We start from the raw sequence: 12,362 nt of genomic DNA, 5'->3' as shown, positions 1-12,362 counted from the left end.
GGGTCACAAAGAGTCAAACATGACTGAGCGACCAAGCACACACAGAGCACGTTATGTTAAGTGAACAAGCCTGCCACAAAAAGACATACACTGTATGATCGCATTTATATCAGGTACTTAGAATAGTCAAATTCATAGACAAAGTAGAACGGTGGCTGTCAGGGGCTAAGAAGAGGGAGATACAGAGAATTACTGTTTAATGGGGATAGAGTTCCAATTTTATAAGAGGAAAAGAGTTCTAGAGATGTATGTTAATGACAGTTACACAACAGTATAAATATACTTAATACCACTAAAACTTCACACTTAAAAATGATTAAAGTGTTCAATTTTATGTTTATTTTACCACAAAAATTTTAAAGTATATATTTTACAATTTTTAAAATTTGTGAGTGACTAATCTCTTGAAAATAATTCAGAATCATTTTCTGCAATGTACACTAAAGAAAAAATTTACAAGATTTCAACATACATTTCCCAGTATATTCCAAAGGATGAACTCTGTACCAGGAGCACAACTTTATAGTATGGGGTCCAAATACCAAGACATTATTTTCATTTTTTCCCTGGTGGAAACCACACCAAAATATGAGAACTACCTAGAAACTGCCATAAATTATACCCTTCTCCAAATTTTCAGGGGGAAAAAAATGTACTGCCATTTAAAACTTTATGTAGAACAAATAATAAACTAATGGAACAAATTACTTGCTTACAATAAGCAATTCCCAGAAGAAATCACATTATTTTCAAATGAATTTTTTTATAAATTGTAAATAACAGATCCATAAATTGTTTCTAAAACACACAAAGCTAACAACAGGGCAAACAAGCCATTTCATAATTTCTTAAAGAACTCTATTGGCAACAGAATATAAGGCTAAATAATGGGTCAGACCTAATCAATTCCTATGGTTTTACCGTTCATAGGGCTCCCTGTAAAGACACCAATTTTCCCAATCTTCCATTCAGTTTAACTCATGTTTATTTAATATTTGCTGTGTGCCATGCTGAGTTTAGACCAAAAATAATCTTTCCTGTTCAATCAGGACTTTGCAACATAAAAACTGGCACAAGATAGGTCATGTGACTACGTGAGTTCTTTTTTTAAATTCTCTCTCCACTGATACATGACACCAACACTGACAGCAACCATAAACTCAGTATTCTATCGCAGTTAGTCTACCCACTCCAGTATTCCGGCCTGGAGAAACCCATGGACTGTATAGTCCATGGGGTGGCAGAGTCGGATCTGACCGGGTGCCTTTCACCTCACTTCACTTAGTCTATGTGCCCCACTATGTCTGCACCAGTGAAGCATAAGCCGAATAAGGACCAGTCAACATACTGTGAGAAATCATTTTCTTACATCTCACCTCACCAAACAAAATTTTAAGCTCCTGTAGGTACTAAGCATAAAGCTTCCCAGGTGGCACAGTTCAGTTCAGTTGCTCTGTCGGGTCTGACTCTTTGCAATCCCATGGACTGTAGCATGCCAGGTTGCCCTGTCCATCACCAACTCCCGCAGTTTGCCCAAACTCATGTCCATCAAGTCAGTGATGCTATCCAACCATCTCATCCTCTATCGTCCCCTTCTCCTCCTGCCTTCAATCTTTCCTAGCATCAGGGTCTTTTCAAATAAGTCAGTTCTTTGCATCAGGTGGCCAAAGTATTAAGAGTTTCAGCTTCAGCATTAGTCCTTCGAATGAATATTCAGGACTGATTTCCTCTAGGATGGCCTGGTTGGATCTCCTTGCAGTCCAAGGGACTCTCAAGAGTCTTCTCCAACACCACAGTTCGAAAGCATCAATTCTTTGGTGCTCAGCTTTCTTTATAGTCCAACTCTCACATCCATACATGACTACTGGAAAAACCATAGCTTTGACTAGATGGACCTTTGTTTGCAAAGTAACGTCTCTGCTTTTTAATATGCTGTCTAGGTTGGTCATAGCCTTTCTTCCAAGGAGCAAGAGTCTTTTAATTTCATGGCTGCAGTCACTTCTGCAGTGATTTTTGGAGCCCAAAAAAGAAAATCTCTCACTGTTTCCATTGTTTCCCCATCTATTTGCCATAAAGTGATGGGACCGGATGTCATGATGTTAAGTTTTTTAAATGTTGAGTTTTAAGTCAACTTTTTGACTCTCCTCTTTCACTTTTATCAAGACTCTTTAGTTCTTCTTTGCTTTCTGCTATAAGGGTGGTATTATCTGCATATCTGAGGTTATTGATATTTCTCCTGGCAATCTTGATTCCAGCTTGTGCTTCATCCAGCCTGGCATTCCCCATGATGCAGGTGGCACAGTGGAAAAGAATTCATGGAGATGCAGGAGACATGCGTTTGATCACTAGGTCAGAAAGATCCCTCGGAGAAGGAAATGGCAACCCAGTCCAGTATTCCTACTTTTAAAATCCCAAGGAGAGAGGAGCCTGGTGGGCTACAGTCTATGGGGTGCAGAGAGTTGGATGTGACTGAGCATGTGTGCGCACACACACAGGTACTAAGCATAGCCCTTTGTCCAGGGCCCTTGTATATGAATAGGTACATCAAAACAAATAATAATTAAATTCTGAGAGCTAATCTGTGAAAACATAGTATTACCTAAAAAGTTGAGCTGCTGCTGCTAAGTCACTTCAGTCATGTCCGACTTTGTGTGACCCCACAGACGGCAGCCCACCAGGCTCCCCCGTCCCTGGGATTCTCCAGGCAAGAACACTGGAGTGGGTTGCCATTTCCTTCTCCAATGCAGGAAAGTGAAAAGTGAAAGTGAAGACGCTCAGTCGTATCCGACCCTCAGCAACCCCACGGACTGCAGCCTTCCAGGCTCCTCCATCCATGGGATTTTCCAGGCAAGAGTACTGGAGTGGGGTGCCATACACCTTAAAAAAGGGCAAAGCAAGTTCAGTTCATCACGCAAGTAAGAAATAGTTACACAGTAATTCACAAAGAGGGCTTTCCTGGTGGCTCAGTGGTAAAGAATGTGCCTGTCAAAGCAGGAGACACAGGTTTGATCCCTGATCCAGAAGATCCCACAAGCCTCAAAGCAACTAAGCCCGAGCACCACAGCTACGAGCCTGGGAGCCGCAACTACTCCTGGGCCCAAGTGCTGCAACCACTGAAGCACTTACCGGGGAACCCATGCTCTGCAATAAGAGAAGCCACCACAATGAGAAGTCCAAGTACAGCAACTACAGTCCAAGCTACAGCAAGCCCCTGCTTGCTGCAACTAGAGAAAAGCCTGCATGGCAATGAAGACCCAGCATAGCCGACAAAAATACATTTTAAAAATCATAAAAAAAAAAAACCCACAAACAATTCAAAAAAAAGATCAGTTACAAAGCTTCAAAAAGATGAGACCAGGCTATTAAATTAAGAAAAAGAAACAAACCTATTCAAAGGATTACAGAAATGACATCTAGTCTAATTCATAATGAATTCAAAATCTAGTTTTACTTCTTCATAATCAGCTAGGATAATGGTAAGATCATTACTTATTTTCTTACACTGTTCAGACCACATGCCTACTTGCTTTGATATGATACAGAATATTATAATCTAATTTAATCACCGTTTTATGGAGACTGAAATTTACAACCACAGTAGATGATAATGCTGATAAACACAATAATTAGCTAAAAACATTTTTTTGTTATCTATAAACGTTAAGAATTTTCTTTCTAAGAGACGTCTTCTATATAGAGAAGCAGCAAAAAAATTAATAAAAAAATATTACATACACATGCATGTATACATATACACACAAAATAATGAGTATCAGTGCAATTCTTACAGAAGGAAATAAGAAAACCCATTATCTTGAAACAAAAATCTACTAAAGATGTACTAATTGTTGGACAGCCTCACTTATTTCCGAGATAAACTGATTCACAGACCAGAAAACATGTTCATATGGATGGCTAGGTGGTTATAAGGCAGAAGTTACTTAGTAATATTCTTTGCCACAGAAAATGCAAAACCAGCAGGTGATTCTTGAATGGATTCTATCTATCCCAGATGGGACAAAGAGTTCAGTCAGACACAGATGGCTGCTTCTTAACAGGTGAGGTGGGTGAAAAATGGATAGCGCCGGCGTATTCCTGTATCACTGCCAGGATGCTTCAGACTTTTGGTAGCCCATGCCTTGCTTAAAATCCTTCCAAGATTTTCTATTGTTCTCCAGATACATTTTAAATCCTTAACACAACCAAAGGCCCAGAAAGATCTAACTCCACCTCAACACTATTCCTTCTTCAAGCCCGAACTTCCTGGACTCCTACTCCTGCTTTAGACCTCAGTGAAACGGGTTCCTCTGGTTTTTCTGACCACCCACCACACACTGGTGAGGCAATCCTGATATGCTGTCATGCCACCTCATACTTTTCCTATGGAGCATTTATTCCAACCATTTAACTGTTTTTATTTAATCTTGTGCTTCCCAACTAATTCCATCGAAGTAACAATTGCCAGGCTCATCCACCAATCTATGGAATCAAGCCCAGCAGCTAAGTCATAATTTACTCAACATTCACTAAATCAATAAATTTTGGGCTAAACCTTTATGTCTGTAATTATTTGTTCTACTAACTTAGCTTCTGGTCTTAACCTCACCCTGAAAGCTGAAAGGGGAATGCAATTACACTATTCTCAGAAACCTCAACTTCAAATTCACATTACGAAAAGAAGAACTTTCTTACAGATACAGCTACTCTTTATTTTCAATGTATTCAGTTCAAATATTTTCCTTTCCCCTTCCTCCATTCTAGAGTTCCTGCAAATCATAACCCCACAGAAAAATAAGCAAACAGTGTGAATGGGAAGGTCAAAGAACTACAAATGTTAATCAATTAAAGCCATCAAAACCAAAGTCTGACACTAAAGTTGGCAAGATTATGAGTTAAGATTATCCTCTTTAAATACCTTCAAACATGATTAAAATTTAAATTAGTGTGAATTTTTACAAAAATAATTTGGCAATACCTATGAAAAATGTAAATGCACAAATCCCTTCACCCTGCAAATTTCCCTTTTAGGACTTTATCTTGTGGTATCTTCTCATAAATGCACAAAAAACCATGAAGGATATTCACGAAACAACACAAAACAAAATTAGATAAATCATGATATATTCATATAATCCATAGTCTATAGCTATTAAAAACTGAAATAGATTTATATACAAATATAGAAAGATATCTAAGACATATTATTGAATTAAACATATGCACACACACAGTAGATAGCTTTACTTTGGGGGAAGATCAAGAATCTAAAGGGGATTCAGAATTACCAAAACAGAACTGTCATGACAGGGAAACACTTGAGCTATATATTAAATGATGCACGTGAGCCACATACTGAAAAGGGCTCCTGAGTAGTGTGGACTTGCTGCTCTTTCAAAGCACAAACTCCACCCAAGACCACTGTACCACTATAAAAGACAATGCAAACTGGAAAAGATCTAAAGAATACATGTCACATTGTTTGTTCACATTATGCATATAGAGTGGAACTGAAACTAAAACTTTTTTGGCCTACTAAAAATAATATCTTTAAAATAATACTAAGTTTCTTAAGACCTAGGCACTATTCTAAAAGTTAATTACATATCTCTTTTAATCTTCAAAACAACCCTACACAGAGTAATTATCCCCATTTACCAATGAAATAAGTGTTGAAGTAATTAAATGCACTCAGAAATGCACTAAAATCAATCAACACCTACTACAATCCCTAAATAATATTTTATTAACAAAAGCAGGAACTACATAAGATGAGCCTGTAACATCTTGTCATGATACAAAGTAAGAAGTCTATTTTAAAACCTACCAGAGTTGTATCCAAAGGACATAGGCAACACTCCAGGATACGGCCATTGACCAAAGAATATCAAAAAGATGACTCGATGGTCTGAAACATAATCATCTAAAAATCTGTAAGTTCATAAAAAATACTTTAAAAAAGTGGTTGCTATTCAGTTGACAAAGCGGGGGAAATGAGCCATTTAGCCTCTTTTTCCTGTGTGAACTGTATTCCAGAGTCAGTGGTTGATGAAGGGAAGTTCTTATACACAAATGCTCAAATTTCAGATGCTCAGAATCACTTAGAGGGCCTGTTACTACGCAGATAACTGGTTCCTACTGACACAGTTTCTGAGATAGATCTGGGACAGGACCCAAGAATTTGCATTTTCAACAAATACTCAGGTGATACTGATTCTGCAGAGGCCCATGTTTTTGAGAACCACTGTTAGAAAACTCTGGATAATAAACACAGAAAGAATGAAATAATTAAAAATCCATAATTTTGCAACTCCTGATAGAGAGTCTAACCAACTACCATCACAAGCTGCTAAAGCACTTGGAGAAAGGTGATGGTGCATGTGTGCGTGCGCCCAGTCACGTTTGAGCTTTGCGGTCCCAGGACTATAGCCCGCCAGGCTCCTCTGTCCATGGGATGAATAGTGGAGTGGGTTGCCATTTCTTCCTCCAGGGGATCTTTCCGACCCAGAGATCAAATCCACATCTCCTGAGTCTCCTGCATTAGCAGGTGGATTCTTTACCACTGCTCCATCTGGGAAGCCTGTGAAAGGTGATAGGGAACTTTATAACATATCCACAATGGTAACAACTAAATCTCCTGATCAATCTCACTTTTAAACAGAAAACAAACTTGACATTAGATATCTCTTAATGTGGTGCAGCAAGAAGTGCATAAAACAGGCAATAAAGTATTCTTTGAGAATGACACCATAAGGATGAAATCAGTCAAATGCCTAAGGAGGGAAATTATACAGTCCAACTGATAATCTCAACAAATAAACTGCATGAAAAAATGTGTGTGGGGGAGGAAACACAAATTTAAGAGACCTATTCACCAAATATCATCATAAATGGACCTTGTTGGATTCTGTTCTGAACATTAACTACAAAAAGACATTTTTCAGGGAATCTAGGATACTGAACATGAACTAGGATCAAAAAAACCTTTTTTATTTTTTTAAGTCAACAAAGTTAACTTTGTTAGGTGTGACAGAGCTCTTATTACACTAAAATTTTAACATAAAGCTTACTTTATCAATTATAAATATATGTAAATGGTCTGAAGTCTAGGTTTTGCTTTAAAAAAAAAATATGGGAAAAAAGTATCAGGGTAGGGAAGATTTAAGGAGATTAAATTAGAAAGATATAACATTAATAATGCTGAAGCTGGATGATGGGTTCACTGAAGTTCAAAATCTTATTGTCTCCTACTTCTGTATATAATTTTGTCTATCATAAACAGTTAAAAATCTAAGTAAAGTTGGAGTGTAAAAAATGAAATCTTTCATCTCCACCCCCTTATCATGAATGAGCTCATTATTATAGTGTATCCTTTTCACCCCATTAACTGTGCCTTTGCAAATACCATATACTCATTCACATGTCCACAGATACCCAACAGAGGATGTTTTTCTTCAATAAGATCACACTATACATAATGTTTTGCAGTTTTTTCACACTTTAAATATCCAAAGCATTTTTGTATTCATAAACAGATCTGTCACCAAACTCTTTAGGAGCCTCATTCCTTTTAATAACTACTTAGTTGATGCTTTTTAACTGTGGTGTTGGAGAAGACTCTTGAGAGTCCCTTGGACTGCAAGGAGATCCAACCAGTCCATCCTGAAGGAGACCAGTCCTGGGTATTCATTGAAAGGACTGATGCTGAGACTGAAACTCCAATACTTTAGCCAACTGATGCGAAGAACTGACTCATTTGAAAAGACCCCGATGCTGGGAAAGATTGAAGGCAGGAGGAGCAGGAGACAAGAGAGGTTAAGATGGTTGGATGGCATTACCGACACGATGAACATAAGTTTGAGTAGACTCCGGGAGTTGGTGATGGACAGGAAGCGTGGCGTGCTGCAGTCCATGTGGTCGCAAAGAGTTGGACACAACTGAGTGACTCAACTGTAGTCACGTGACACATATATATGTTGTTTCAAATCTTTAATATCTTCTATCTTTGTAAACCTGAGCAAGTATGTCTACAGGATAGATTCTAACAGGCAGAGGTAATAGGTTAAAAGGCATGTTGTTTAAATTTTGACAGACATTGTCAGGCTGCCCACCAAAGAGGGCAACTGCTTGAACTCCTAACCACATAAAAATGTTCATTTCTCTACATCATCAACATACTACTATTACTATTTAAGATCTCTGCCAATCTCCCCAGAGTAAAATGATTGTGTTTTTATTTGTAATTCCCTATATACTACTAAAACTGATTTATTTATTTTCCTTCTTTTGTAAATTGCCTATTCAGATCATATTCCCCATTTTTCTACTGAGCTGTTTATTATCAAAACTCCCAAGAGCATTTTATATGTTATAAATATTAGCTTTTTCCTATTTTAGGTAGTGCAAATATTTTCTCTGAACCTGTTACTTAAAACTGAAACTTGGTATTTTCTGCATTCAGGGATTTTATACTTTTATGTGTTCAAATCTATTTCCTATATGACTCATGGCCTATACTTTATTCATGATCCAAAACTAGAAATTATAAATATATATTTTTTCTTAGATGACTCTATAGTTGAATCTTTTCAGTGCTGTATCTGTAATTCAACTGAATTAATTTCATATATGATATTAGTTAGGAATCTAAGAATTACTTGTTAATATCCTCTTTGGCCTTCCCAGGTGACGTTAGTGGTAAAGAACCTGCCTGCCAATGCAGGAGACTTAAGACATGCAGGTTCAATCCCTGGGTCAGGAAGATCCTCTGGAGGAGGGCATGGCAACCTACTCCAATATTCTTGCCCCGAGAATCCCCATGAACAGATGGCAGGCTATAGTCATAGAGTCATAAAGAGCTGGATACAAATGAAGCAACTCAGCACACAGCACATCCTATCTCTTATCCCATGAATTTCAGGCGTCTAATTCGCCAAATGCCCACATAAAATAGGCCTCACTAATCTCCACTCTGTGTCTTCCATATATATTATTCCTGTACCAATAACATACTCAGCTCATTCCATGTCTTTACAGTCTCCATGGATACTGAGAAGGGCATACTATTTCTATTACTGTTTTCCAGTCAAAACTGTCAAAATTCTCAAGACAAAAACTGCCATGGCTCTTCCTGCACATTCATGTTTTCCAAAGATTTACAGAATTAGAGTTAAATTTCTCACAGACTGCTCTGAACTTACAGATTAATGTGAGGGTAACTGACCTCTTTGCAAGCAAGTTTACTTAGCAGTTTTACCTACTATTGTATTTTAAAACACATACAATAAAGGCATGCTTTAAAGCAATAAAAAGCAAAAGTGCCTGGCATACAGCTACATTAAAATAAACTTATTAAAATACTTAACACAACACATAAACCTGAAAATATCCTATAATACCAAAGACAAGAAAATATTGGTAGAAAACACTAGTCTCAGAGTAACAAATAACGTGTCCTAATTCCAATATAAAGACCAATTTGTAGGAGACTTCGGCTTCTGAGAAAATAGAGCAGACATACGTTCTTCTGCTGCTGCTAAGTCGCTTCAGTCGTGTCCGACTAGGTGCGACCCCAGAGACGGCAGCCCACCAGGCTTCCCCGTCCCTGGGATTCTCCAGGCAAGAACACTGGAGTGGGCTGCCATTTCCTTCTCCAATGCATGAAAGTGAAAAGTGAAAGTGAAGTCGCTCAGTCGTGTCCGACTCTAGTGACCCCATGCACTGCAGCCCACCAGGCTCCTCCGTCCATGGGATTTTCCAGGCAAAAGTACTGTAGTGGGATGCCATTGCCTTCTCCTACGTTCTTCTAGTCCTCCTCCAAGTAAAACTACAAATCCTGGACATCATAAATAAACCAAACACAGGAGAAAAAAAAGAAGGCAGACTGGCTAGACACCTTGGGAGTTCAACACAAGGTATGTTCCCAGAGTTTTCATTTTTGCCTCAGATATCTCAGATTCAAAGCTGACAAGGCCAGCAACCCAGAAGTCTAACAGGTGCAGATATAAAACCCCCCAACAGAAGCTTTCTCGCTCTAGTCAAAGGAGTAGGAAAAGGGCAGCCTAAAAAGACAAAACTTCTAGAAAATAACCTACATACTCCAACCAAACACACTACAGAAAGGAAAAGAAAACAGAATCAGTGGCCCCACTCACACCCACACCAGTAAAGCCTGTAATGTGGAGCATAACACCTCTCCAGAGTGGTGTCAGAGACAGCAGAGTAGAGAGCCTGGGCTTCCACCCCACCCAGCAGCAGGGAGGCAGTCCTCACTGGGGTGGTGTCACAGAAGGACTAGTGGAAAGTCAGGACCTCCACCATGGTCCAGCACTACTGGGCCCACCCATTCACCCCTACACATCTGTGGTAGCAGGCTAAGTCTCACGGGAAGCTAAAACCCCCACTCACACCCAACAGTAATGAAAAAGACCTCCCGCCCCTGATGGGGTAGTGTCAGAGACACCCAGCTAAAATAGAATTAGATAAGGTCCAAAGTCTCGTAACATAATACAAAAAAAAAAAAATCTATGGATCAAGCACAAAATCCACCATACCAAGCATCAAGATCTCAAACTGAACGAAAAAAAAAAGACAATCAATAGATGTCAATACAAAGATGACAGAGACTTGAGAATTGATAAAAAATTTTAAGACAGCCATCATATAAATGCTTCAACTAGCTTATGCAAATATGCTGAAAATTCAAAATTTCTGGAATAAAGCTGAAGCAGTATTGAGAGAAACTTGCAGCACTAAATGCACACACTGGAAAAGATGAACAAGTCTAAAGTCAATAATCTAAGCTCTCACCTCTAAAACCTACAATAAGAACAAAATAAAAATAAATTCATAAAACAAGGAAATAGGGAGAAATAAAAAAAAGTAGAAGCAGAAATAAATGAAAGTGACACAAAAAAATAAAGCTGCTTCCCCTACCCTGGTTTTTTGAGATGCAACTGACACAAAGCACTGTATCATTTAAGGAGTACAGCACAATGGCTTACATATACCATGAACTGACTACCACAATTAAGTTAAAATCTGTCATCTCATATAAATGCAAAAAAAGAAAAGAAAAAAAAACTTTTTTTCTCCTTCTGATGAGATCTCTTGGGCTTTACTTTCTTAACACTGTCATATATACCATACTAAACTGTTAGTCACTCAGTCGTGTCCGACTCTTTGCCGCCCCATGGACTGTAGACTGCCAGCTCCTCTGTCTGTGGAATTATCCAGGCCAGAATACTGGAGTGGGTAGCCATTCCATTCTCCAGGAAATCTTCCAACCCAGGGATCAAACCCGGGTCTCCCACATTGCAGGCGGATGCTTTACCACCTGAGCCACCATCAGTCAGTTCAGTTCAGTCGCTCAGTCGTGTCCGACTCTTTGCGATCCCATCAATCGCAGCACACCAGGCCTCCCTGTCCATCACCAACTCCCGGAGTTCACTCAGACTCATGTACATCGAGTCGGTGATGCCATCCAGCCATCTCATCCTCTGTCGTCCCCTTCTCCTCCTGCCCCCAATCCCTCCCAGCATCAGAGTCTTTCCCAATGAGTCAACTCTTTGCATGAGGTGGCCCAAGTATTGGAGTTTCAGCTTTAGCATCAGTCCTTCCAAAGAAATCCCAGGGCTGATCTCCTTTAGAATGGACTGGTTGGATCTCCTTGCAGTCCAAGGGACTCTCAAGAGTCTTCTCCAACACCACAGTTCAAAAGCATCAATTCTTCGGCACTCAGCCTTCTTCACAGTCCAACTCTCACATCCATACATGACCACAGGAAAAACCATAGCCTTGACTAGATGGACCTTTGTTGGCAAAGTATTGCCTCTGCTTTTCAATATGCTATCTAGTCATAACTAGATACATGCTATGGGGTCATAACTTTCCTTCCAAGGAGTAAGCATCTTTCAATTTCATGGCTGCAATCACCATCTGCAGTGATTTTGGAGCCCAGAAAAATAAACAGTGGACTGTTTCCACTGTTTCCCCATCTATTTGCCATGAAGTGATGGGACCAGATGCCATGATCTTCGTTTTCTGAATGTTGAGCTTTAAACCAACTTTTTCACTCTCCTCTTTCACTTTCATCAACAGGCTTTTTAGTTCCTCTTCACTTTCTGCCATAAGGGTGGTGTCATCTGCATATCTGAGGTTATTGATATTTCTCCCAGCAATCTTGATTCCAGCTTGTGCTTCCTCCAGCCCAGAGTTTCTCATGATGTACTCTGCATATAAGTTAAATAAACAGGGTGACAATATACATACAGCCTTGACGTACTCCTTTTCCTATTTGGAACCAGTCTGTTGTTCCATGTCCAGTTCTAACTGTTGCTTCCTGACCTGCATACAGGTTTCTCAAG

General features: G+C 39.2%; 1 protein-coding gene across 9 annotated transcripts in view; it reads right to left on the bottom strand.

Annotated features, from left to right (window-relative positions):
• RPRD1A (regulation of nuclear pre-mRNA domain containing 1A) overlaps nucleotides 1-12,362 on the bottom strand; it is a 70,272-nt gene that overhangs the window by 45,189 nt on the left and 12,721 nt on the right. For 7 of the 9 annotated variants that reach the window (XR_008706815.1, XR_008706816.1, XM_055559586.1 and 4 more), the window contains exon 2: nucleotides 5,825-5,905. The exons of the other annotated variants lie outside the window; for them this stretch is intronic. Coding sequence is in view for 5 of the 7 variants with exons in the window: in XM_055559586.1 (XP_055415561.1) it covers nucleotides 5,825-5,905 (81 nt within the window). In the remaining 2 variants the exon portion in view is untranslated. The remainder of the gene's footprint in view (nucleotides 1-5,824; nucleotides 5,906-12,362) is intronic. 9 annotated transcript variants of the gene reach the window in all.

The sequence above is a fragment of the Bubalus kerabau genome, chromosome 21 (genome assembly GCF_029407905.1).
Source record: "Bubalus kerabau isolate K-KA32 ecotype Philippines breed swamp buffalo chromosome 21, PCC_UOA_SB_1v2, whole genome shotgun sequence".
In the NCBI taxonomy this organism is placed as follows: Eukaryota; Metazoa; Chordata; class Mammalia; order Artiodactyla; family Bovidae; genus Bubalus; species Bubalus kerabau.
This window is presented reverse-complemented; position numbering and strand designations above follow the sequence as displayed.